Consider the following 27550-nt stretch of genomic DNA (forward strand, 5'->3'; position numbering starts at 1 on the left):
ACCTTTCATATATCTCACTACCATTTCAGTGTTCATTAAAATATAGAAAAATACAATTTCACTGTTCCTACAAGTTCTATGTCTCCTTTGACTTCTGACCTCTGAACCATGTACTACGCTGTACCACACATTCTTTAGTGATGAGCTTTTGCCAGCATCTAACTACTAAGCAATTGGCCTAGAAAGAAAACCTTCTTGAATCTTTGGTCACATAGGTTATATAGATACATTATTTATTTTTAATATCAAATACAATTTTTAGGCATATTCTCTTACATTACAATACTCAGATCTTCCTGGGAGAAAAGATCTGGGCACTGTAGTGCCATTCCCTAGTAACATCTAGATTAGATTACAGCAGTGCTCCCTGTGTAGGGCTGCCCTTGAACAGTATGTGGAATTTGAGAATTCCCTTAGAGGAAAGCAGAGATACAACACAAAAAACGTGGCATATCTCCAGGGCTGTCTCGGCTGGCGTGCAGGGGTCTGGGTGGGCAGTCGAAGCCAACAAAAGTTGGCTCCACCTCCTGGCCTACCCCTGGAATGCCCCTAGCCATGTCAGCACAGCTTTTTATGCCAGCAGGCCTTAAGACAAGTGGTAACTTCTGGGTTGGGTGCAGTGGAGCCTCTCAGTGCCTGTCTGCTGGGGCAATGCGCCGGCATGGTGGGCAACCACACCGGCACAGAGCTACGTCAGCTCCAGAGAGATTCACCCCCGCCCTGGATTGAGCTATCAGTGTTCTTCCAGATTTCCTAGTTTTTCTACTGGAAAAATTGAAAAAGTCCTTGAACTTTTTCATCCTATACCATCTGGCTGTGAAAATTCTTGCCTTGAGCAACATTTCACTCATTCTAAAAAGAAAATATTTTATGAGCTTTTTTTCCCCCAAGTGCTCGCTAAGATTTCCATTTATTGGTAATTTTTCAGAAGGAAAGAGAGTTTTTTAGAAAGGCAAAAGGGAAGGCTTAAATGAAGTCTCAATTGTAAGACAGCAAGGGCTCATTACATGTGGGTATAAAGGAGACTAATATTCCTCATATGATCTTGCTTGTTTTTGTTCCAAGAACAGTTGTTTGACATCATTTCTATATTTTTTTTAAGGAACACAATAAAATAATGTTTAACTATGGCTTTAAGTTAATGAAGTATTGCCAAAAGATCTTAATAAAGAGAAAATGTCTTCAGTGGAGAGTCCATATTTTAAACGTTGATGTATTACCTAAGAAATGCATGTATAATGCAGGAGGTGTGTATTTTAAGTACTCAATGGGCAGAATGCTTTTAATTCAAATAACAGCTTCTGCTAATACAAGAGGGAATTCTTGGTTTTTATTGATGCCCCTTTTCTGGTGCCTCTGGTCAGGTGGAGCTTGAGAGCTAAGCCAACAATATAAAGCTGGAGCCCGACTGCTTAGTTGGATGCTGGGCTCAGCATAGCTGGGTCGAGTTTTAAACTGCAGGCTTCGAAGCCTGTAGTTTAAAACTGGACCCGGCAAAGCCAAGCCCAGAATTGAATAAGCTCACCCCACTCCCAAACTCCACATGGAGTTCAAAGTGGGTGAGCCCAGATAAATACTGAAGATCAGACTGACCTGAAAGCTGTATGGGTTTATCTTGTAGCAGGTTGCCCATTGGAATCATTCTGGCTTTGTTGATCTGTTTCCTTGTTACATCAGATGGGTATTGTAATTCCAAGAATGGCTAGCAAAGCCAGGTCTTGAAAACTGAGGACTGTGGCATCCTTGATGGAGTCAATCCATTGGCGTTTCCCCATTCACCACGACCCCTGAGAGCAGCGCGCGTCATTTCTGGTGCACGCCCAGGCATCCCCACGACATCATCAAAAGGCGCCGTTTACAAGAGCGCCAGGAATGACGCGCGCTGAGGGGGCGCAACAGCGGCAGCGTCGAGGCGGCTGCATTGTCGCTGCCCCTGTCGTGGGGAGTGCCGAGGGACCCCGCGCTACTTGAGGAGAGTAGCGCGGGGCTTAAGGTAAGTGGGGAAAAGCCCCATCTTAAGTTGGGTCTTTTCCTACAGCCATCAGCTTTTATAGAATTATCTTTTCCGGTTACCCTTATCTTCCCATAATGTGAGAAGTACAATAGCCTCATTTTGGTTATTTTAGCTTTTAGAGAAAGTTCAGGCTTGATTTGATCTAGAAACCCCTTATTTGTCTTTTTAGTGGTCTTTTTAGTGCAGTTTTTGCCAAACTGCAAAAGCAAACCCACTTGGGGCTAAAAGTATTTGTAGTGGTGACAGTGAAGCAGCTGCAAATCTCTTGTAGTGTTGCAGAGAATGCTGGACCATGACTTTTCATTTATGTTGCTTGAGGCAACAGAAAGTGCTTCCGATTTCTGGGAAAACTCCAGGTTTTCCTGTGACTGTGTAGAGAACTTTGGTATATACCCTCACATTTTCCAGCGTACAGTCTAATAACCTCACACAACTCTGGAGTGTGTAATTCTTTAAAACAGTTTAGGATTAAAATTTATACAGCCCAATCCAGATGGGAGTGTTGAATGCCTACAGGGAGCAGCGGAGGACTGTGCCAGTTCATTTCCCCCCTCCATTTGTGCAAGGAGCGCTCCTACCAGTGGAGGGAGCAGTGGTCCCAGTGCCTGGCTGCTTCTCATCTCCATGGCAGTGAAACTTGGAAGTCTAGGCCGCCATGGAACAATGCCAGAGTCCACTTAGATTCCAAAGTATGGGTGGGGGGAGAGGAGGCGTTCCCAGGGATGGAACTGACATTAGGGGCAATTTAACTATTGAGAGGATTTTTTGTTCCTCACCCAACACCCCTTTAGAGGAGGTTCGGCACTGCCTTCGCTGCACTGCCTCCAGCTGCCTCTGCACACACACACACATCTGGATTGTACTCCTAGCCTTTTATTACTGGCAATTTGGCATCCCTCCTCTAATGTGTTGGAATTAATGGACCATTTCTCATTTGCAAGTGTTTGAATTGATATTTTCCTTGAGAACTGTGCTGAAAATAATGGCTTCATTTAATTCTTCTGCTTTTATGTGATAAAACACAAGCATAAGTTACACTATGAACAGACTGAACAACACTATTTACAAATTTCTAAGTAGTGACTTATTAATTATTAATAACAGAGTACACAATGAGAAATAAAGCAGCAGTACCTCTACTGCATTAAGCAGCTGAATTCACAATCATAATAAGAGATTTGAGACCCATGTCCTTGGACGCATGATGTTTTATCATGTGGGGGGGCATCAGCCGCTGGCCGGGTCCCTGCACCCAGCATCTCCTGCGGCGACCTGGCCGGTGGCTCCCCCCATGCTGGACTGCCGCTTACTGGCTGAGTTGTTCACCGCAGCTGCAAGCTGGCTCCTGCACCCCCAGGGAGACCAGGGAGGGCAGGAGCCAGCCTACCACTGCAGTGCCTGCCCAAGCCGCCTGTCCAAGCCGCCCGCCACTGAGCTATGTCCCTGGCTTGCAGGGAGGCCAGAGGCGGGGCATCGCAGCGGGCAGCCCAGGTAGGCGCCACAGTGGGCAACCAGCCCAGGAGCTGGCCTGCCGCCTCAGCGCCCGTCTGAGCTGCTCGCTGGCCTAGTTGTTTGCCGTGGCCACAGGCCGTTTTCTCCTCTCCCCCCGGGAGGCCAGGGAGGGCAGAAACTGGCCTGCTACTGTGGCACCCATCTCAGGAGCCAGCCTGCAGGGAATCGGGGGGGGGCGGGGCTTGGCAGCAGTTGGCCCAGGCTGGCACAGTGGCAGCAGGCCAGCCCAAGAGCCCAGGAGCCAGTCTGCCACTGTGGTGCCCCTGAGCCCTGGCCCTGAGTCCCACCCTCCCTGCTGGCTCCCGTAAGTGGGGCTCAGAGGAAGAGCGCAGTGAGCTGGTCATGCCCCTGAGTGCCATTTAGGCCCGGTACGCCACTGTTTGAGTCCACACATTGTGAGCTATTGTGATTTAAATTTTCCAAATTAATTCCAAAGATGCTATATGGAGCCCAAATATGGGTAGGTGACCCGATTAAAGACCTAGAAAGAATTCAGTCCAAGTTTTTTTCGCAACCTTCTTGGACTACCCAACTGTGTTGCAAATGTCAGCCTATGCCTAGAAATGGGTTTAAATCTTATGACTACAAGAGTCTGGATATCAGCCTTGAAATTTTGGGTGCACCTCCATCACAATGCAAGGCCAGGCAAATTAACATGTCACATGCTCACAGATTCATACCACTCCAAATGGAACCAACAAATTACAAATTATATCACAACCTTAGGTTTCTCTCTGGAATTTTTTTCCAACTCGGATGAGATCAGTACCTTTCGCACCTTAAAACAAAGAGTACTTGATCTGGAAAGACAAAAGCTGCTATCTGAAACTAGCAGGCCTTGCTCATCGTTGAGCTATGGACTTCTTCCACCTGATGGATCCCTTCCGGCCTACTTCAAAAATCTCTCATCCCCATTACTGAGACGCTTCTTTATGCAAGCTCGTCTAAATGTCCTCCCCTCTGGAGTTCTCCGTGGCAGATTCCTGCAGGTCCCGTTACAAGCAAGAACTTGTCAATATTTGGCCAACCAAGTACAAACAACTGCTCATATACTCCTGTATTGTTCTCGCCACACAGAACTCAGGAGTCTCTACATTGAACCTCACAGTAATTCATGTCTTTCCACTTTTGATCAAGACAAGCTATGTCTGCTTTTGAATAACTTCTGCCCTAAAAGAACTGCAGACGTAGCAAAGTTTTTGGCAACAGCTTTATCAACAACTGCACACTTCAGTTGATCACCTAATAACCTTTTATTGTTATTGTTAGTCTGATTGTTGTTTTATACTATGCCTAATAAAGGCAATGTATGAATGATTTAAATTTAAGATCATTTGTGTGCTTCTTTTGAATAATAGCAAAAAGAAAATGGAAGTAAATAAGATATATAAGGCTGAATCCAACTATTTTCATGAGAGTACATTTTGTTCCTTAAGGTCCATTCTGTTCCTTAGAAGATTATAAAATTATAATAGAAGCATTAAATGGCATGTTTTACTTTAGTATTTGCCGACATTCAAAATAAATAGAATAATTGTTTTTGGGAGGCATGACTTCTATTACTAAATGTGCAGAAGTTCTGTGCTGGAGAAGGTAAATAGGATAGCCCTTCAAAAATGTGGTAGTATGAACAAAATCTCTCAGTGGTTTGAATTGTGGTATTCTGGACATCCTCAATAATTTCTTTGTTGCTTTTCTTGCTAATGAGCTATGCTGTATCTGAGTTCTTTATGTTGTGACTGCTTCTTTGATGAAAAAATTCCTACAGTGTTAAAGCAGTTACTGGTAAAGGTATTATAAAGAAGCCCTGTTTGGGCCCAGAGGATTTAAGCAAATATTTCCTTTGGGGGAAAGATGCTTGAGTGGGAAGTAGCAGTCCCACTCATTTGGCTGAGGCTGGTTATCTGGACTCATTTCAGTCTGGATTCATGTATGGTTTTGGTATGAAAGATGCTTTGGCAACCTCCTTTGGGAAAGAGACATGGGGGCCGAATTCCCACTGAAAATTTAATCTAGATGCAACCAAGTTTCAAAAGAATCAGCACCTTTTCATCCAGGTTCCAGCATACTCACTGCAGCATGTTTCCAGTGAAGATGTCTATGCCTACCCCTTGGGGTGTGTGCCTGCTGTCAGGGGTGCAATTGTTAAGCTAGCAGCACCAAAATTTCAGAGTATCTTTAGGAGACCCTCCTGATTATACCACCCAGGTTTGGTGAAGTTTGGTTCATGGGGATAAATGTTATGGATCCTCAAATGTGTAGCTCCCATCTCCTATTAGCTCCCATTGGAAACAATTGGGGACCGGGGGCACCCCCTTTGGGAGTCCATAGCTTTGGACCCCCTGGACCAAACTTCACAAACCTGGGTGGTATCAGTAGGAGACCCTCCTGATGATACCACCCAGGTTTGTGAAGTTTGGTTCATGGGGGCCAAAGCTATGGACTCTCAAATGTGTAGCCCCCATCTCCTATTAGCTCCCATTGGAGTGTTTTTTCAAAAAGGTGCATATACAAGCAGGTCCAGGAAAATCCTGTGATAAAGGAAGTGGGGAGTGCCAGAAACGGGACTGATCTGTGTTTTGTGGTTTGGCAGTGGGGAGATCGTGAGGAAACCTGGATATTTTGGGTGACTATCCCAGTGGAAAATTGCCTGGGTTATGATCTAACTGATTTTTGGGGGCATTCATTCCATCAACCATGTTACCTTTTTGGTTTGAGTGGCTAAGATGGGTACTGCACTGCACTGCACTGCACTGGCTCCAGTTAGTTCTCTCATATGATTACAGGACAGGATGTATAAAGTGTCATCAGGTCAACACTTATGCATTTGTGTTACGGTTTTCAGCAGGCTTCCATTTTATTCTCCATGCTTTTAACGTCTTCAAAAAGCTGCTGTAAGAGGATTTGTTTGGGGCCCCAGAGTGTGATGTCATCACTATGGAAAGGTGATTAAACCACCCAGGTTTGGTGAAGTTTGGTTCATGGGGGTCAATGTTATGGACCCTCAAATGTGTAGCTCCCATCTCCCATTAGCTCCCATTGGAAACAATAGGTGACGGGGGGCACCCCCTTTGGGAGTCCATAGTTTTGGACTCCCTGGACCAAACTTCACAAAACCTGGGTGGTATCAGTAGGAGACTCAGGATTACTTACTCTCATCATCTGAGTTGGGCTAAATAGGGGATATCCTAGACCAGTGTTTGGAGGCAGTAACGACTTGAATAAGGACCACTAAATTTAAATTAAAAGCAACATAGGAATGTGGAATCTGGATGAATTTATACTCCATTTGACGGATTAAGTTCATGCATTTAAGAGGCACATTGCAAACTTGAGATACAGATGCGTAAATCATCTCTCTGTACTTTTCCCAGCTTATGCTGGAATTTCTTTCTTCCACTGCATGATTTCAGCATAGGATCCATACTTTGACTGCATCCAAGTAAGCCAGCCAAATTTGCTAAAATGTGTGTGGGAGAGGAAAATGCTCTGAGCACCCAGGTGAACCTAATGCCCACAGCATTTGCCCCTCCCAAGCAAACTTTAGCAAAATTGGCTGGTTCCTTTCAGGAGACTCACACCAGTAGCCCTACAGGAAATAAGTGCCCCCACCCAGAGCAAGACCCCTACCAGAGTGCCTCCCGTTGAAACCTCTACCACAGAGCCAGCTGGGCATAACAGAAAGCCCCATTGAAGTCTATGGTGGGAAAAGTAATTTTTCCCACCACAGAACTTGCTGAAGAGCCTGGCAGATTCTGGGGAATTTCTGAGTGTTTAAGCACTGGCTGCACATTTTTGAAGATAGAGGCTCCAGACTTTCAAGGTGACTCCAAGAGGTCTCCTGGTAATAGCATAAAAGCTTGGTGAGCTTTGCTTTGGGGGGGGGGGGGATGGGGGTGCGAATTGAGAGAGTTCTGAGAGAACTCAGCCAGCAAGCTTCATGTGCAGGAGCGGGGAAGCAAAATAAGTCTTTTGGGGGGCCATAAAATTGATCTCCAAGCCTGGATGCTATTACAAGGAGGGCCTCCTAAGCCACCTTGAAAGTCTGATGATTTTATCTTCAAAAATGTGCAGCCTGCTCACACACTCAGAAATTCCCCATTGGCTACAATGAAGCCAAGGCATTGCAAAACAAAGAATCTTTGACAAATTTCTTGGGGTGCCTGTCAGGGGTGTATTTTTAAAGCTAGAGACACCAGAATTTCAGGGTATCACCTGTTAACTATTCTTATGATACCACCCAAGTTTGGTGAAGTTAGGTTTAGGGAGGCCAGAGTTATGGACCCTCAAATGGGTAGCGCCCATCTCCTGTTAGCTCCCACTGGAAACAATGGGGGTGTGACAAATGCCCATATTTGGGAAGTGGTTTCCAGTGAGAGTCTGCCCTGAAAGAGTTAAGTCCTGCCCAGTCCAGATTGGCTGGAGAAAATTGCCATGGAGGAGAAAAGGAGGCAGCTGGAGTGCTGAGGGTTCTTTTTCCTTGGCTCGTGCTTGGACCAGGATCCAAAGCAGAGAGAGCAGATCAGGAAGGGAGATCTGTCGCTGCTTGTGTGTTCTGACAAGAAGTCAGATTGCTCTAGTCAGGCTGAGGAGGCTTGATAGAGTGTAAGCCCTGGGCTTGGTGGAAGGTGAATCCGCCACTCAGGTGCTTGGCAGCTTGGCTGTCCAGACTAGTGTCTGTCCAACCCCAGTTCAAAGCCCAGTGAGGAGAAGACCAGTCCAGAAAGGGGGCAGTTAGGCCTTACCAGGGGACTGCAAGGGAAGGTGGCGAGTGTTGAGCCAGAGTCCTTCCAGTCTTAAGACTTGGGTGGGTGGGTGAACTAGAAAGGGTGTGGATCAGAGAGAATCTAGTGTCTGTGAGTGTGACAACTAAAAGCTGAAACCTCTGTGAGAGAAAGCTGAAGTAAAATAGAACCTGTGTGTAGGAGAAAGCTTAAGAACCGGAACCTCTTTAAGAGAAGAAGTATATTGACCACCTGTGTGTGACCAAACAGAAAACTTTATTGTAACTGATTGATTAACCTCGCAAGTAGAAGCTCTTTACTTTCTGTAATAAACAAGCATTTAAAACCTCTCAAGTCAACTTAGAAGCCTTCATTTCTAGCAAAATAAACTTTACAAATTCTGTTTCACGTTACCCGAAGTTCCAGTCTACTTTTTCAGTGTGCCTACAAAGGGAGGTGTCTGTCAGCATTTGGGCCAACACTCTCTCTTACAGAGTTTCCCCTCCATTTTTGTCAGAGGTTCCTTCTTTTCTTTCTCTGGGGGAGAGTTGGAGTGAGGCAGACTCCAAAAAGGAGTCTGAGCTTCCACACCCTGTTACAGGGGGATAGGGCACCCCCTTTAGGGGTCCATAACTTTGGCCCCCCTGAACCAAACCTCACCAAACTTGGTTGGTATCATCAGGACAGTCTCTGGATGACATCTTGTAATTTTGGTACTGCTAGCTTTAAAAATGCGGCCCCTGCAGGCCAGAAAACGCCAAAAATACCCAAAAAGTCCAAATACCTTGCATTTGGATTTGTTCATATTTGGGCAGGACATATTCAGACAATTTTTTTTAATATGCCCAAATTCGCCCAAATTCTGTCCAAATCTGGTATTTGTTTTATCCGAATCTCCGAGTCTTTTCATCTCTCTTTCCATACAAAATGACAGGTGGACTGAGTGGGCGCAATGTGAAAGTTAATGTGACAAGGATTGGTGACTCAGCAATGACTGTAAAATGAAGCAGTCTTCTCAAACATGCTGGCACTCAGCTCCTGTTCCGTTTGCCCAGAGATTGCAGTACACCATTGTGGGTGGGACTGGGTAGGAGAGTCTTTATTGGATTGCATTTCCAGTGAACCTTCAGGAGTTGTGGGTGGGACTGGGTAGGAGAGAGGGCAGGAGAAAGAAGCTGTCGTTTACTGTCACAGAGGGGAGTTCTTGTGCAGGTTAATTTGTGGATTTATTCAAGAGCCAACAGCAGAGGAGAAAAATTATGTTTGTGCCAAAAATAAATACGATGCCAAAAATAAATGTGGTTTCTTTAAAAATCATTTTTATATATAATAAATTACTATTTTGACATTTACTGTCCAGTATTCCATACAACAGTTCACACATGCTTTTGTTGTGGAAGCTTATTTTCACTACAGTAGTAAGCAGTAGAGTGGGCATAGCTCAATGGTAAAATGCATGCCTTGCATGCCAAAGGTTCAAGCCCTGACATCTTCATTTAAAAGAAGCCAGGTAGGGGTGGTTGAGAAGACCTTCATCTATTTCAGATCCTGCAGAGTGGTTGCTAGTTAGAGTTGGCATCACTGAACAAGGTGGACTAGTGGTTGGATTCTGTGTGCCTTCATATATTTACCACAAGAAGCAGTTAAGATCAAGGGCCCAGATCTACAGATTATTTATCCGTTGTTCATTATTATGAATGATATGCTTGGTTTTATATCTAGGATTTTTTGTATTAGTTCGTTAATGACTTGCAGTCAAATCCTTACTCAGAAGCAGATTTAGCAGCTTGCATTCTTCTCCTACCCTCCATTTTTCCTCACCACAATTTTCTGATGTTGGTTAGGCTGAGAGATTGTGACTGTCCCAAGGTTACCCATCAAGCTTCCATGGCAGAATGGGAATTCAAACTTGAGTTTCCCAGATCCTAGTGAAACAGTCTAACTAATATTACTAATTACTAATATTACCTTTTTATTTGTGAATGTTGCTCAGTCGGTGCAAAACTTCAGGACCACAACTGGGCTCGACAGCTTTTGCATGACATTTTGATACTGTGGCCCTTTCCGCAGGGGCTAAATACAGCATCCCAGGGATGGCAAAAACGCTGTCCCTGGGAGAGCATTCACACAGGACGCGTTGCTGCTGCGCAGCAGCACCATCCTGGCTTTCCCCGGGCAGCATGAAGCCACCCCTGAAAACCTTGCTCATTGAGAAATAGTGTCTTCCCGGCAGCGCAGTGCGAACCGCACCGCCAGGAAGCAGCTGCTTTTCCCGTTGGCTCCACTCACCTTCTTGTGCAGCATCCCTCTGGAGGACTGCAGAGACCCGCCCACGCTGCCCTGTGACCTGGTCACATATTACACCCTGAAGTAGCTGGAGGTTAGCTAGGAAAAGTAACAGAGTGCAGGAAAGATCCTTGAATCCATAAAAGGATGGATCCAGCCTACTGTAGGTGAAGACTCAAAAGCAAGGCACATTATTTCATCCTAAATAATACAATCAGCGGAGAGAATAGAAAACTGAAGAACATTCAAAGACTATCAGCCTAAAGCACTACGCAATATAAGGTCATAATTGGGAGTGAAATAATTTTCCATTTTTTAAAAAATGTAAATGATATCTCATTAGTGAGTAAAAAAACCCAAATTCTGTTCAAAGGCGGCAATACTGTATTTTCCCTACATATTTTTTCAGTACTCTGCAAAAAGGAACGCAGTACTAAAGTCTGATATTCATACCTCCCACTGCATTTACTGATGTGGTTGCTGATGTGGTTGCTATTCAATTACTTTTTCTGTTCATTTACCTCTGTAATTCCTGCAGCCTTTTTCATTTTCATATTTGAAGGTCTTTCCAAGTCAGTAGTAATGGAACCATTGGATGAAGCTGATGGACAGGAGGAACCACCAAAGACGACAGAACAATCTCAGAAGGGCTCAAAGGATATTCAACATAACTTGGTGGCCTGGTGGAATGGACTGAGTGCAGGAGGTGTCGTTTACCTATTTGCTCTCTCGCAGATCTTGGTAAGAATTCAGACTTAACTCAGATAGAGATAGTTCTTTTTTTTTTTTAAGAAAGGACAACATTGCTTTTGTTTTTTTTAGATTCATACATTTTAGGGGCCAGATTTCCCACGTCATATATGCTGATATATCTGAAATTAAGTCAAAAGCTGTGCCATTTATACAATCAGGTAACCATCTGTTTGTCTTTTTATTCTAGTTAATGTTTGCAGTGTGCAAAATATCTGACTCTTTAAAACACAATGATAAATACAGATTTAAAATGGGATACCTTCAATGGGCTGTGAAGATTTGAAAATAAAATGAAAAAGCAATATAATAACAAAACACTCATTACTGATTATTTGATTGACTGTACAGGTTTTCGCCTTTATGTTTTGGAATGATGGCTATGAAGTACTCCCGGCAGTTCAGAATGCTTTTGATGTATTATCTAAGGTGCTTACTCCATTTGGACAGTTGGTTGCAGATTCCAGCAAGGTATGTCCACTGACTACACTATACTTTAATTGCAGTGCTGATGTCTTCTTGAATTAAATACGCACAATAGATGCATCAGGAGGGCTTACAGTATAGTACAGCTTCTAAGAAATACTATATTAAGGAGTAGTCACCTTCGTGCTTCACAAAAAATAGGCTTGGGTTCTTCCAGTCTAATTCTTATATAACATTGTGTATGGTATATATTTTCAGCCACCCAGAAAACAGTAAAATTAACAGCATACATGAACTGTAGTTGCTGTTTGTTTGTTTGTTTGTTTGTTTGTTTGTTTGTTTGTTTGTTTGTTTGTTTGTTTGTTTGTTGGATTTTTATCTCCCCCTATCCCCGCAGGGCTCAGGGCGGGTCACAATATAAAATCAATTACACAATTAGTAAAATCATTATCATAAAAACAAATCCAATATCAAACAATAAAATCGTACAAATAAAACATTAAAAACAACATTCAGTGTAGAAGGTCAGTCGACATCAAAAGACCAATAGCAAAGCTGACAAATAATAAATAACCATCACCATTTACCCTCTTCCCGGTTGCATTTTTTTGCTGTTTCTGCTAGTGAAAGGCTCATGAGATTTCATGGGTGGGAGTAAAGGTCTATCGCTGCTTACTCCAGCTGTTGCTCTCCCCTTTCTTTCTCTTCCCCTGGCTCATCTCTTGCCTTCCGCCCCTTTCCTCTAACACTGCCCAGGGCTGGAAAATTCCTGCCCATTCTCACCACTCCTGCAGTATGTCATCATATGTCCAACCTGCTGCTGCTGCTCCTGGGCCTGCTGCCATTGCAATCACAGATGGATCATCTCATGCCTCTGTGCTATAAAAAGAGTCTTGGCAATGGGACTGCCTGTTTAGAGAAGCTGTTTTTCTTGCCCTTTGTGTCAGCATTGTGAAAGGATGCATCCAGTCAAGCAGCAACACAATGAAGTGTCATAGGAATGAGAGGGAGCCCCCAGACTCTGGGAGGGGGGAGGGGGCCGGGGAGCAGGGGAGGATATTGGTATCTTGCTGCATTACCTCTACTCCCTGCCCTCCTTCAGTCAGCCTTTCATTTCTTTCACATGGAGCCCTCAAAACATGACATTAGTGATGTGATATGGCAGAAATGAAATAGAATGTTGGCAGCTGATTTTTATGTCACTCCTCCATTAATAAAGTGGCTGTCCCATGTGTAGATGTACTTAGAATCAAAATGAGAGGAGGAAGGGAATAATAGGAGTCTTATCAAATGAATGAGATGGGCTCTAGGTGCCTTGAAAACAAAACCCCTACATTTAAAAAATCCTTTTTCTGCTTAAACCTCAAGATCCACAGAGTCAAAGGACTGCCCATGCAATATTTGACAACAGAGGACTGCCATTATTGGCAGACAGGTGAAAGGAAAGCCACTTGTTTAACTTCAGCTTTGTACCTAAGTTGAAAAGAATTGTATCATCTGGTTTGTATCCCCAGGAATTTTTAAAACTGAAATGGAGAGTGAAAATATTTTTTAAAATCCTACTTGACCTTCTTCAACTTAGTGATTTTTTTCTGGTGCTCCACTTGAATAGAGAGAATGTGGAAATGAACCATCAATGAATATTCAGTGCAGCTACCAACATGATATAGTCACCTTAAATTTTTAAGGCTGCAACTTTAAGCATACTGACTTGGAACTAAATATCATTAAAATAAGTAGGATTTACATCTGAGTAGACATTGTTAGACTCAAGCTGTGTGTTAGTATATCATCATTACAATGTACATTGTACATAGTACATCATTAAAATGAATATAGAACTGTAGATATGTTGACTTCAGTGGACTTATAGGATATAACTCTGCTTAGCTTAACTCTGCACTGTAAGTTCCATTGACTTAAGCTAGCTTTACTTCTTGGTACTTGGTGCTGCTCAGTCAGGAAATTATTGAACCCCAATCCTTCAATTCAAATTTCACCTCTTGGCCTTTCTATTCCGTTTTCTATTGTGTATCACCTAGTTAAAGTAAAGCAAAAACTGCTTCCTTTGTTCCCTGAACAATGATTATGAAACACAAATATTATGCATCATTATATTTGCTTTAGACAAATGGTTTCTCTGTGATCTTTTAAATTAGATTTATTATTCATAATTAAAAGCTTCTTGTGCAGCAGGAGGAGTTCAGACTATCAACATGTTGTTTGCAGTGAGTCAATCTAGGTCAATTTTTTCTCTCTCTCAATTCTGACTTTACATGAATTTGATTAGAAATAGACTTGTTCTGTGGATTCAGTAGAGGGAATGGTAGTTCTTAGACAAATACAATGAAGTGCAGAACTGTACAGGTTTATTTCCCCGTTTTTCGTTCCATGAAGAATAAATGGTACGGGGGGAAAAGAACCAAAAGAAAAACAAAACACCTTCTGAGTTAACTATAGGTTTTTGTTCCTTAGGATCTGATCAGAATTGGGGGCATCACAGTGTCATATGTCCTGCTGTCTTTGTTTGCCTTTTGCTTGCTGCTCATAGGAACACTGGTAAGCTAACCTCTGTATTCAACAGTGATTAAAGAATTTGCTAACTAAATTGACATCTTTGTAGTCCCCACAGAGTTCTGCCAGTGGTTTTGATGAAAAATGCTTTCTAATATCCTGTTTGGTACTAGTAATTCACATGAACATAGTCGGAGCTAATAAACAGTGTTATTTATGTAGTTGTAGTTGTAGTTAAGCACATTTGAGGACACTGGACAACTGCATGGTTTTCTCTGCTTCCTTGGCATTAAGAGAATTTAAAATCATTCACTAAGGATTAGTAATTAACATTAATACCTCTGTGAATAAAAATGCTGGTGTGGGTTGTGAGGTTAACTTTGCCATGCAATTGCCTTGCTCTTTGTTCAGGCTTTCCTTTGGTAGATATATTGTGTGATCAAATAATAAATGTCTAGAAAATGGTGCAACTGGGAATGTTATGGTGCAATGAATGCATTTCTAAATTGACAAAGAACTGTATAAAATCCAAGGGACTTATACAATGTTTTTCAAGTTTTAGAACAAGCCAGATCAGAATAAGCACAGTGTAATTTTCTTGCTGTTATGGGTTCTCCAGGCTTTGTTCCCTTCCACTTCAGATTTAATTAAGAACAGCTACAAAGAACAAAATAAGTAATGAAAAATGTTTCCCCAGTGTGGTTGTAGGTCCACTACACTAGTATCTTCTTGTTGTGAAGTCATTTTTGTTATACAAGTTCACTTGAGGTAGCCAAGTTATCAGAATGCTCACCGGCAGAAATGAGACAAGACTGGGATTGTTCCTATGCAAAACCATTCTAATGGAAATCCCCCTAGTTTATAGTACTCTAGTTCATTTTTGATACTTTTTCTATTGATAAGAACTCCATGTTACATTCATTAACAATGCTATTTTGCAAAGTTACTCTCTTTGAAGCTCATTGACTCCAATGGACAGGCAAGCTATAATTCTACTTAGAACTAACTGTGTAAATGCATTATATTCCAGGTAACAGGTGATATGTTTAAATGAGATATTTAATGCAGTACATTGTATTGGACTGCCCAAAAGTTAGCTTGTCAAATAAACAAAGGCTTAAGAAGTAGGCCATCAAATCACATGACATACTTCCCTCACACCTCCTGTACCTGTGTTCATCATTGTGTGAGACAACTGTGAGTCTAAATAAATGGATTCTGGAGGTTTCTATATTCTCTGTAGATATGATTGCAAAATGACTGGCAATACAATCCTAAAAGCTTTATTTGGGTGTGGGAGAAATGATAGCTACACAAGACCTATGGCATGACTAAATAATTACTGTGCTTTCTTAAATGTAATTGTCGCCATCCAAAAACACTCTTCTTGCATGTAAACTATTTAGTAAAAACCCTGGAAATGCCCAGTGTTGGCAGGTTCTGTATCTGAGTGAGTCCAGGTAACTGCCCACAGGCTGGCCCATGATAATATCCTTATCCACTGTATAACTAGTCAGTCAAGTATTTATTGAATCTTTGGTCTTTTAAGCATGGACTGCTTTCTGCGTGCTTGAGAAGCAGTCGTTATGTGATATTTGCTTCACAGCAGGGTTTTTTTGCTTTTGTTCACTGTCCTTTCCTCCCACCTTTTTTGTTTGATCTGCTGCGGGGTTTTTATTTTTCATATCTGTGGAAGTCACTGCTTTTGCTTGCCCAGGTGCAGGGTGTGACTTGTGACATGGCAAAATAGCAAGTTCATTTTTAAAAACTTTGGCATGAAAATGTTGTCTATCACCAAAGATACAGTTCCACTGCCTTCCTGCAAACATTTTATATGATCCCCTTCCCTTTCTTGATCAGTCATTTTGTCCACCTTCTTTGTTGTGTCCTCCCCCTGGTTGCTTTTTTTCCCCCCAGCATCAACAGACCAGCTATAGAACACTGGTCTAATATTCCCTTTTGATGCTCACTTCCAAATATGGGTAGATATGTTAGTATCACACTGTAGCCAGAAGCTACAATTCAACCCTTCTTCCTTGGTCCTCAATGCCACTGAACCCAGGGGCTTATTCCTGAGTAACCATATCTAGAATCAGGCCACACAGGACAGATTTCTCCCCACAAAGCAGCAGATGTTATTTCACCCGGAGCATACTCTCCCAATTAAGCTACTAACAGCAACCAGTCTCCTCCAATCCCGGCATTGCTTTGCACTTCCTCCCTACAAGGAAGCCCCCCCACCCCCGCTTTTAGGCAAGATCACAGGAGAAGTGGCAGTGCTAGAAAGGTTAGATATTGACAAATCCAAGAATCCAACCTTGTCAACTTCACTGTGGTTCATTGTTCCATTGACAGACTTTTGCTGCTAATTTTTTTTTAAAAAAGAGAGATTACCAAGAAAAGTTCCAAAAACTTTCAAGCATTGTAAAATAGAGGTGGCATGGGAATGGAAATGAAGGTGGGAGGGAGATGGGCAGTTGAGTGGGAGGAATGATTATGGTGGGGAGGGGGGAGGCAAGAAGCCCAAAGCAAATGTTCAAATTTGCCTTTGTTTTTCCCTGCAAAGAAAAAAAGTTGCATTTTGAAAGCATTCATAAAACATGGGGAATCACAGAAGTTAAAATGCAAGGAATGCTGAAGAGGGGAAAATGTGTGCATACAAAAAACCCAACAGAAATTGATGCTGAACACAAAGAAAACGCACATGCGTAAATGGCCTTTCAAAAAAACTTTTTAAAATATTACATTTTTCAAACTTAAAACTACCACCCCAAAAACCAACAATAACAAAAAATTAAAAAATTCAAATATAGAAACAATATAACAAAAAAGTTGAATCAAATTATTGACAGAGTATTTAACACATTTTTAGTTTATCTTACAGTTACACTAAGAGAGGTCCACTGTGTCAATGGCTGCAGATAGCGCTATAAATTCACTGATATTTGACCAATCAATTTGACCAATAAATATGGTATAAAAGGTTCATAAGTCGGACACAGACAATTACTGCTTGTAGCTCTCTGGCTCATGTTCACTGCATGTTTCACAGCCCATATTTGTTTCATGGTATTTTACACATTTATTGTTGGAAGTGCCAGTAATAGATGTAACAGAGTGCTGAATGAAGAATGCAGCAGTTCCCAAAGCACTGGTTCATACTAATCTGTAGAGTTGATAGGATGACGTAATATCAATCTTTTCTTTTCAAAGAATTAGGACTTATTTATATTACAGACATAAATTAAGGTAACAATTATGCTTTTCATCCAGATAATTCTTTGAGTTGTAGTTCAAAGATACCTATATCAAGGCCTGTTCACAGGTAAGAGCAAATCATGTATACTTGACCTTTACTTCCCCATGAATTATTTAAAGTATTTTGCTGACTGAATACACTAGTAGCAAAATAAGACTACCTTGTATGTCGCTTTCTGGACCTAAAGGGGGCCTTCGATTACTAGGGACCTCCTTTGGAAGAAATTGGGTGGAATGGGCATTGATGGTAGGCTTTTATCCTTAATTATATCCCTTCATAAAGACACCTTCTACCAAGTAAAATGTAATCAAGAGGATTGTCTCACCACAAAAATAACTGTAAATGGAGGAGTCAAGCAGGGTTGTGTCTTGGTCCCAGACATTATTGAAGTTCTTTTTAAATGATCTAGCTCTAATGGAGGTAAATGCTCAGAGTCCCACACTTGGTAGATCTAGAATACCTATCTTATTATTTGCGGATGATGCCATACTGTTATTCCGCTCAAGAGTGGGCTTGAAGCGCCTCCTTGATCAATGTTCCAAATACTGCAATAGCAATAATTTGCACCTCGACTACACTAAAACTAATGTCTTGGTCTTTTCCCACACCTGGCAACCATCCAGATGAATAGTCAATGGTAACTTAGTAGAACAGTTCAAATACTTTAAGTTCCTTGGCTTAAATTTCTACTTTGAGGCAAGCTGGTCTACACATAGGAAATTGGCAATTACAGCCAGTAAGATAAATACCACGGCCATCATTCAGTTTTTCTATAGTAGGGGGCATGAGTATATACCAGCAGCATTGAAGGCCTTTAATGCCAAGGTGAGCCAACAGCATACCAATAGGTGGCGTACCAGTCTGGATAGGAGCCTGGAAGCAAGACACTGAACAAGTTCAGTCTACTTTCTTTATAAAATCTTTGGTCTGCCTTGTTCAGTCCCCTATGCTGTACTATGCCTCGAATCAGGTCAACACCTGCTTGAAACAAGGGCATGGTGTATTACATTCAAGTTTTGGCTTTGTCTCTGTTTCCATCAGGAGGATATGAGTCTCATATCCCAGGTACAATTGGTTGTACATTCTTCTGATTGGTGGGCCTGTATCGAAATCAAAATTGGGGACCTGGGTTTATCCCTTGAGACACTAGCTATGCTGCCTTCTAGTGAAATATTTTGTACCATCAAGAAAAGACTATTTGATTTGGAGCACTAGATCCTAATCAGCAAAGCAAAGAAATTTTGCTCCCCTCTTTTTTTTTGAGATTCCCCTCAGTCCCTTTGCCATAGCTAAATATTTGAACTTATTAGTTGAACCCAAATTTTGCTGTGCACTATCTCTCGCAAGATGCAATATCACTCTTACCCTCTGCCTTACAGCAGGGGAGGGCCTTAAAACTTCCACATCATAAAAGATATTGTACCTGCTCTATGAACTGTGAGGAATCGGTAATGCATGTCTTGTACCACTGGCCACTGCATAATCCAGTTAGGCAAAGATATTGCTCCCTCTACTTGTGGGCACTGATTGTCTAACTGAGAATCAAAAGACTTTTTTTTTACTGAACAATGAAGATTGACATATCTTGTTTCTTTGCTATGTTATTTCCAAATTCATTCCAAATGCTTGTAATCATGATTATACCTATGCTCTTATTTATAAGTGTATTATTGTTTTCTCAATCTTTTATTTTATCTGTGATTTATTATGCCATTAAAGGTTATGTACTACTACTTCTTGACTTGAGTACTTGACTTGAGTAATTCTTATGTTCAATGCATGTCCTAGCATGTGTACTTTGGAATACTGAATTTTATCTGAAAGAAATCTTCATGAATGCATCTAGCTGAAAGGTTGCATAGGTACAGTGGTAGTAACGTCCAGTAATGAAGGAAGAAGAGAAAGAGAATGGCTAGGGAGGGGCACACTTGAGACTTTTATCATGCTAAGTATGCAAAACCTTGTATGTCTTTTATAAAAGTAGTGATTTTCCTGAATAACGAAAGGGAGGTAGAGTGTGGAACACTGACAGATGAAATATGAATTTCTTCAATTCTTTGTGCAGTTTTCTTCAATGGGTCATGCAAAAAACAGCTGGTCTTAATATACCTGTGGAAGACAGGGAGAAGTTGAAACTCTCACATTTTACCAGTGCTTAGAGATAGCAAACTGTTTTAAACAATAGAGGCCCAGTAGCAAGCTGATAAATGGTGCATGTTCAACAATGAATAAAAAAGTACTTGAATTTATCCCCACAGGGTATTAAAGTAAGCTCATGTATATGCTTAGCAGCTTAAATCTAAATGAGATTTAATGCAGGTTTCTGGAAATACATTTCGTACAATCATAAGAATACTAGTTTGATAGAGACCCAGGCAATCATTTAGTCAGACTCCTTGCTTCTCTTATTGCAGGAAATCCTGTCTTTAAACCACCCTTGCCAGAAGCCTCTCTTTAAACCACCCTTGCCAGAAGCCCTTCGGGGATCGGGCGGTATACAAATTAAATAAATAATAATAATAATAATAATAAATGTTCAAAGTCGAAATAAAAGGGCTGTGCTGGTATGCTTCCAGTGGGATGCATAAATAGGGCGATGCAGCCCTACACCTCTCCCACTGCCCATTCCACCCCTCCCCCAACTAGATTGGGCTGGAAGTATTTTAAAATTCCACTCAATTTATATAATTTTCCATAGAAAAGGACTATTTTTCTTTGACTGTCATGAAATCTTTCTTTATCTGTAAGAATAATTATCCTTCAGCAGTTAAGAAATGAGGGTCAATCAATCCTAGTGTTTAAAGTTATCTTATTTGTAGCTGCGAGCAGTCAATCTAATCTCTGCTTTCTGACAGTAGAGTATCTATGAGGGGCACGGGGGGTCATTTGACCCACATGCCATGTGCCTGGGTCACATGGGGGTACATTTTGGCCCCCCAGACTGCTTCCCTCCTCCTCTCCCCACCCAGTCTCTGGCTAAACTCCCCACCCTCTGCCAAACTTCCCACCACAACTGTCCACAAACCCCACCCCCCAAAAACAAACCTTTTCCTCCTTCAGCAATACACTGTCCCGTCTTCAGTGAGTTGTTGGCCGGTGCTGCTTGGATGGAGTGGAGGAAAAGGTTTGTTGGGGAGCTTTTTTGCGATGGTGGTGGGAGCAGCGGGGGAGGGGAGTTTGGCAGATGCCAGGGCAGAGAGAGTTCAGTGGGGGCTTGTGGTAGTGCACTACTACTTCCTGGCTTTTGACTCCAGAGTGAACCACAACAGCCTCCACTTTTATGATTTACTCAAGAGAAGAGCTTCTTGAAGCGATTTTGGGTTTTCTCTTGATTTCAGTCTGGAGTGATTTACTCAGCTAGAATTATGCCTTCCAGATGGCATTCCAGCCATGATGCTTCTGTGCAGTTTGCAGAGGCACCAACATACCATAATTACCCCACCAGAAGCCCCCCAAGACCAAATTCTTGAGACTCAAAATCCACTTAACTTCTTTTTCTAATTAACACACTATCATCTGTATATAGCTAGAACATAGTATCTGTATATAGCATTGTATTCTATGAAATGTTGTACTATAGGGGCACCTGATCTTTTATGGTGCACAGTATCTTTGTGTTCTAAGATATGTTCTTAGTTTCCTTGAAGTTTGGAAATTCTGTATAATTCTTATCACAAGGCATTTCATGATCTACTAACCATTTGGAACTGCATGTGGTAAAATTGTTAAGAAAATACTTTCGTTTTCATAAGGTTTAATTGAACTTTTCATACTACAAATCAGTTTATATATATATATATAATTGCCACAAGAATCTTAATTATTTTGGTTTTTATATCCACCCTAGCGTGGCCCAGCCATGCGTGGCTGTGGCTTATTGTGGTGAAATGGAAAAGAAACAGTAGCAGCAAATCAATTGCAGAGGCCAGCAGTATGTGCTCATGCAAACACGCAGCCTGATACTGTGCGATGTCATTGATGTGTGTGCCCGCATTCCTTGGGGGGGGGGGTGGAAAGGCACCCCTCCCACACATCTAGGTTGGCTGGTCATGATCCTTTACCTGGGAGTAAGTTTGGTTGGTGGCAATGGGTGTCGCTTTTGAGGAAACCCTCTGAGGGGCGCGACGCAGCCATTCAAAGCATGTCACAGTTGCTGTACCGAGCTTACTCCTGAGTAAAGCATGCCTGGTTTTCTTAACTGTAACCGCAGTATTCAGGAAATCTAGGGTGCCTGGCCCCTCCCTCCCATCCCTTGCATGTCGCCCCTCACTCTCTTCCCTCCCTCACTTCTCTTCCCTTGCATGCCACCCCTCCCCCTCCTTCCCTTCCCCTTCCCTCCGCTAGGGTGGGTGGGTCATATCAAGATGCTGGGCCCCCTGCCTCCCCTCCCTTGCATGCCACCCCTCACTGTCTCCCCTCTCTCACTTCTCTTCCCTTGCATGCCTCCCGCTCCGTCCCTTTCCTCTCCCTCCCTCTCTTCCCTTGCATGCCACCCTTCCCTCTCCCTCCCTTCCCTCTCCCTCTGCTAGGGTGGGTAGGTCATATCAAGATGCTGGGCCCCCTACCTCCCCTCCCTTGCATGCCACCCCTCACTGTCTCCCCTCTCTCACTTCTCTTCCCTTGCATGCCTCCCCCTCCGTCCCTTCCCTCTTCCTCCCTCTCTTCCCTTGCATGCCACCCCTCCCTTCCCCTCCCTTCCCTCTCCCTCATGTGTATGTGTGTGTATGTGTTTCACTTCCACTCGAGTGACTGCCTATGTACTGTTTTCACTGCTCATATCTGGCCACCTGAGCGAACATTCTAAGCAGCACGAACATTCTAAGGGTGACAGTTATACACAGACAGCTGCATGATCTTCACCAGGGAGTGCCAGGAAAAAAGGCATTTTACCTGGGCCAGGTGTGAAATTTCAGGTATGTGAATATCTAAAAACACTCTCGCCTGGCTGACTATAGTGGCTGGGAATTTTCAGAAGAATTGGCCCAGCAGTTACTGAGGTATACTGTCATCAACAAAAACACTGTTAGCTTTTTATATATATAGATAGATTTGATTTTCTTATTATTGTGGGAATAAGGTGCTTTTACCAAAAGAGACCTCTTGATTGGAAAATTGTGTGCCTCTCTGAGTGTGTAAAAAAATTAAGTGGAGGTTAGCAGACATATGCTGGAGACAGACAAATGTTTTAAAGAGCATTAGTTTTCCGTAGTATTCACACACATTTACTTTTGTCCCACTTTCACGTTTGGTCAAACAGGCTGGGCATGTTTTTGAAACAATACAGTAGCCTATTTATCAGAGGTTAGCAGCCAGGTCCTCTTTCAGAACTTCTTTAACTCCCGGAAAAAACTATTCTCTGGCTCATTCCGCACATGCAGAATAATGTACTTTCAAACTGCTTTCAGTGCTCTTTAAAGCTGTGCGGAATAGCAAAATCCACTTGCAAACAGTTGTGAAAGTGATTTGAAAACACATTATTTTGCATGTGCGGAAGGGGCCTCTGTCTCCAAACTTTGTATAGTTGGATTTGAGAAAACTCACAACCTTTAACCCAACATGTGATTTTTGTGAGCCCAGTGCAGTTGACCACTAAACAAAGAAGCTAGTGAATTCATATTTGGCATCTCAAGAAACCTTCTCAGTATGGGTGCCTCTGCTATGTTTAGAAGCAAAGTTTAGCAGGTTCCATAAAACCATCTGCTTGAATAAAGTAATATAATAGGCATTTCTCTTACAACAGTCACAAGAAGGAGTTGGCCTTATTTCATTTTCCTGTTCCCTTTAGTGCTATTTTATTGTGCAGAGGAATAATGAAGCCATTGATCACCAAAACGGCAAATCCTCTTTCAGAAAAGCATAGGGATTTTCAGCTTTAAATGCTATATATCTCTTTGTAGGCTTGGTATCTTGTGAAGACCCCTCCAGATCACCCCTTCCCACGTCAAGAGGACAGGAGGCAGTCTGTAAGTCGTCAACCTTCATTTACCTACTCTGAATGGGCAGAGGATAAAAATGAAGAAGACTTCCTTGATTTGGACCCAGTCCCAGAGACACCAGTTTTTGACTGTGTGATGGACATGAAAGCAGAGACCGATCCAACAACACTGACAGTTAAATCTGTGGGACTGCAAGAAAGGTAGGATAAGTGCTTAGAGGCACACAAGAAGTATTGATTAGGAGTGTGTAGATTTAGGAATTATGTGGAAATCAACCTGATAACAACCTTATTATTTCTGTTCCCAGGTTACTCTCTTTTTTCATGTATTCTGTGATTTTATTGATTAATGCCTGGATGATTTTGCTGATATCTCCAGCTTCAGATTTTTTTGGATATCTTTTCTTTGTGCTTTAAGCTCACAGTCTCTAGTTTTTTTTAACTATTTTAATGATACTATTGTTTAATTTTGTTGGGTATTTTAAGATGCCTTAATTTATTACCTAGTCTAATTGCCTGGTAAAGTTGAAAGCAGCCTTTGGTTCCAAATTAGGACTCTTCCCCATTATTCTTTTTGATTGTCCTCTCAGGAATGCAGTTTTGGAGAAAATCCTGGTTTCCTTTTAAAAATTTGATTTTTTTTGGAGAAATTCATGTTTGTCTTTTAAAAAGTTGAATTTTGAAATAATCAACAAAAAATTAGCTTGAAATTTTTGAAGTTTTAAATGTATATGTATTTGATGGAATCTAGTCAATGACAGTAATAAATTGAATTTGAATTTGGAAGTGTTAGTGAACAGTAGTGCTCAATTTGACACCTCAATTTCCTCCACTTGTTGGTTCTAGGAAAATGAAGCAAGGTTTTGAGGTTAAGAATATCAGTTATGATGCTGACAACTGATACAGCTGCGCAAAGTATGATATTATAATGTAAAGTATGATATTATAGCACAGAAGTATGATATTGTAGCACAAAGTATGATATTATAACACAATCATAGCAAATTTTGTATTGATGTGTTGTGAAAGTATCTTGTGCAAAAAGAACTCAAATTATAAAAATTAAAGTAACCTAAATTATTAGTGGTACATATTAAATTTAAATGTTATACAGTTTTTAGGCTACCACTTTTTGTTTGTGTTACTGCAAGTAAAAAAGAACAGTAAGTAGTGAATTCTGGGTTATTTCTCAGTCCTTAATAAATGCCTGTATATGCCATTGGCTTGTGCAGGAGGGGTTCCAATGTTTCACTCACACTGGACATGTGCACTCCAGGCTGTACTGAACAAGGATTTGGTTATATCATGTCTCCAAAGGAAGAATTAGCTCAAGAATACCTCCAGACAGCATCAAATGTTCTCACTGCAGAGGAACTGCACACAAAAGCATTAGATTCTTTTGTACTTCAGACAGAGTTTTTTGTGAGTATTTTGACTTTACAATTTTTAAGACAAAAATTACAGCATTGCTTCACTTCCCAGTCACAGTTGGGGTTGCCGTGTTATGCTGAGCATTTACCTTTCATAAATGAAAAGTGGCATTAGTAGTCTCTTCCTGCTGATGGCAATTGGATTTTCTGACTCATTACCAGTTAACAGATCCTTCCAGCTATTTGTACTATCACTGACACGTGGTAGTGAAGACACTTGTGGTAGTATGCCGAACAAGCAGCTTCTGCTTGTGATGAATGAAACAGATGATGCCATCAACACTAGCAGGAAGTCACTATGGAAAAAATGAGAGGGCAAAGATCCTGGCAATGATGTGAATCTGTTCTGGCAGATAGCAGAAACATTGATCTCTTTACGTACCTCTCAGTGATGGTCTGAGATCATTCAACAACAACGTAAAAATCATTTTGCTCAGAATCAATTTGATTTGGTGGCATGTTCTATCAAGTTTTGATAAGCTGAAAAGATGGGTTGAGAGCTAAAAGGAGGAGTGTAAGTGTGATAGGTTGGGATGGCAGGAGCAGCTACTAAAATATTATTGGCTGGAAAACCTCCAGTCAGCCCAGTACCACTGTCCTTGTGTTGATAACATCTCTTGATTCTGGGATTATTTGAGGATTACTGCCCACACCATACTTATCTGTCACTCCAAGAGGCCAGATAAATATTTACTTACTGGCCTGCCAGTGCTTGGCGGTATTTACTGCTAGTCATATCTGAGATAAATTGTGATGGTGTTTCTGAGGTACACTCTCCCTTGCCTTGGTTAAGCCTGTTTATAACTTTTTCTTTCCTTAATACCAAAGAAGAAAACAGTGATTTAATGCAACAAGAAAAAAGTTTCATTTTACAGTATGGGAGAAGGGAACTGTGAGTGTTCTGGATCAAGTTAATATAAATATAATGTAATAATATATAGTAATATGGATTAAAGTTTCTTTATGGGTTAAATATATTGTGTCAGAGTGAAGAAAATGACAATAACTGCCAGACTATTTTAGACTTTCAAAGCTGTCACTTTTTCCTCAGTTTTCATTTGAGATTCTTCACTAGTGTCTTTATACCACAGATCTGAGTTCCCAATAGTGTTCAAAAAACACCGAAATGCTGTGTGTGAGAACTATAAACCAGTGAGTCCACCAAATGAGGCCATCATACTATGCAGCCCATTTCCACCTGAAGTGATACTCTTCCTCTCATGAAGTGAATGTTCTGAGGGCCCTGATTGACTGTAGCTGGCTTTTGCTCCAGACCATTAGGGAACAAAGGGGATTCACAGATATGAAAAGGGGGACTGTCTGTCACAAGGAGGTTCAGAGATTTCCTGGGAAGTATGATCCATTTTAATACTGGATTGTAGTTGTATGATTGTATAATTTTCTTTAAAGGTCTAGATCAGGGATCAGCAACTTTTACCACCCAAAGAGCCATTTGGACCTGTTTTCCATGGCCCCAAATATCTACTGAGCCGGAGAGGCTCCGGTTCAGCCCCTCCACTCACCTTTCCTTCCAGTGCTGCTCTGGAGGGCTGGAGGGACACACCCATGCTACCCTCCGACCTCCAGGCCATGCGGAGCCGCAGTATAAGGCTGAAAGAGCTGCACAGGTTTTTCTGCTGACAGGTAATCTCCCAAACTACTGGACCGATTGCTTTGAAATTTTCACACATCACAATCCCATGTGGCCAGATTTCCATACTGTTTCCACACCTCCTGTTGTGTACATGTCACAACTGTGCCAGTTATTGTGTACATGCCACACCTGTGACAGTTAGAACCACAGTTCTGTTCCGCAGCAGCACCATCAGCTGGCCATCTAAGCAACACCCTCTGATACAAGGGAACCAACCATGCCTTCCTTGAAAACCACTGCCATATGGAGTGAAAGGGATGGGGCGGGCCATCTGCACATGGCCCATCCACCCTAGCGGAGGAAGGGGAAGGTGAGGGAGGGTCCGGGGGTTTGCTGGACCAAACGCTCTGAAATTTGAACACAACATAGCTCATGCCTCCCAGCGTGTTTTACGCTAGATAATTCACCTGCAAGGGAAGGGAGTGAAAGGGACAGGATCAGCCACCTGCACATGGCCCACCCACCATAGCAGAGGAAGGGGAACGTTAGGGAGGGACCGGCCGGGTTGCCATGCAAGGGAACGGGAGAGAGGGAGGGGAGGGAGGGGCCCCTTGCCCCTCCCCTCCCTTGCAACCATTGTGCAATGACACATGTTCGAACCATTCGCTTCCCCTTTTCTTTCTTTTCCACTTCACCAGACTCAGCCACAGCAACGCGTGGCCGGGCCCACTAGTTTTTTTTTAAAAAAATACTTCTCCTCTAAGAGCATTTGAGTGACTTATTCCATTATAAAAAATGTCATACTTTAGATTTTGAGATAATTCCTAAACAGGTCTGCTCAGAATTCTATTCAAGCGTGTTCAATGGGGCTTCCTCTCAGGAAAATGTTCTTAGGATTGCATATAAATCATTAGATGACACATTCTTAGACACCACTCACATATTTCTCCCTGAAATCGCTGAAGGTAAGTTAGGATAGGTTAGCTGGCAGCAGTTGCAGTCAGCTGCAATCTTCCTCACCTACCACACGTAATGCATATGTAAGAATGCCTTTGCTTTGTAAAATTATTTTAATTATGTATCATGCATGAATTGTTCTTTTCATA

The 27550-nt window shown here is 42.0% G+C and overlaps 1 protein-coding gene across 7 annotated transcripts in view; it reads left to right on the top strand.

Moving 5' to 3' along the window:
• Positions 1 to 27550, top strand: part of PTPN5 (protein tyrosine phosphatase non-receptor type 5) — a 119726-nt gene that overhangs the window by 58028 nt on the left and 34148 nt on the right. For 6 of the 7 annotated variants that reach the window (XM_048485806.1, XM_048485809.1, XM_048485805.1 and 3 more), the window contains 5 exons: positions 11099 to 11277; positions 11638 to 11757; positions 14188 to 14271; positions 23383 to 23621; positions 24653 to 24842. In XM_048485806.1, coding sequence (XP_048341763.1) covers positions 11119 to 11277; positions 11638 to 11757; positions 14188 to 14271; positions 23383 to 23621; positions 24653 to 24842 — 792 coding nt within the window. In that variant the 5' untranslated portion in view covers positions 11099 to 11118. Of the gene's footprint in view, positions 1 to 11098; positions 11278 to 11358; positions 11448 to 11637; positions 11758 to 14187; positions 14272 to 23382; positions 23622 to 24652; positions 24843 to 27550 lie in introns of those variants that run through there. The other variant, XM_048485811.1, reaches the window with a different exon arrangement.

This window comes from Sphaerodactylus townsendi, linkage group LG02 (genome assembly GCF_021028975.2).
Source record: "Sphaerodactylus townsendi isolate TG3544 linkage group LG02, MPM_Stown_v2.3, whole genome shotgun sequence".
NCBI classification, from domain to species: Eukaryota; Metazoa; Chordata; class Lepidosauria; order Squamata; family Sphaerodactylidae; genus Sphaerodactylus; species Sphaerodactylus townsendi.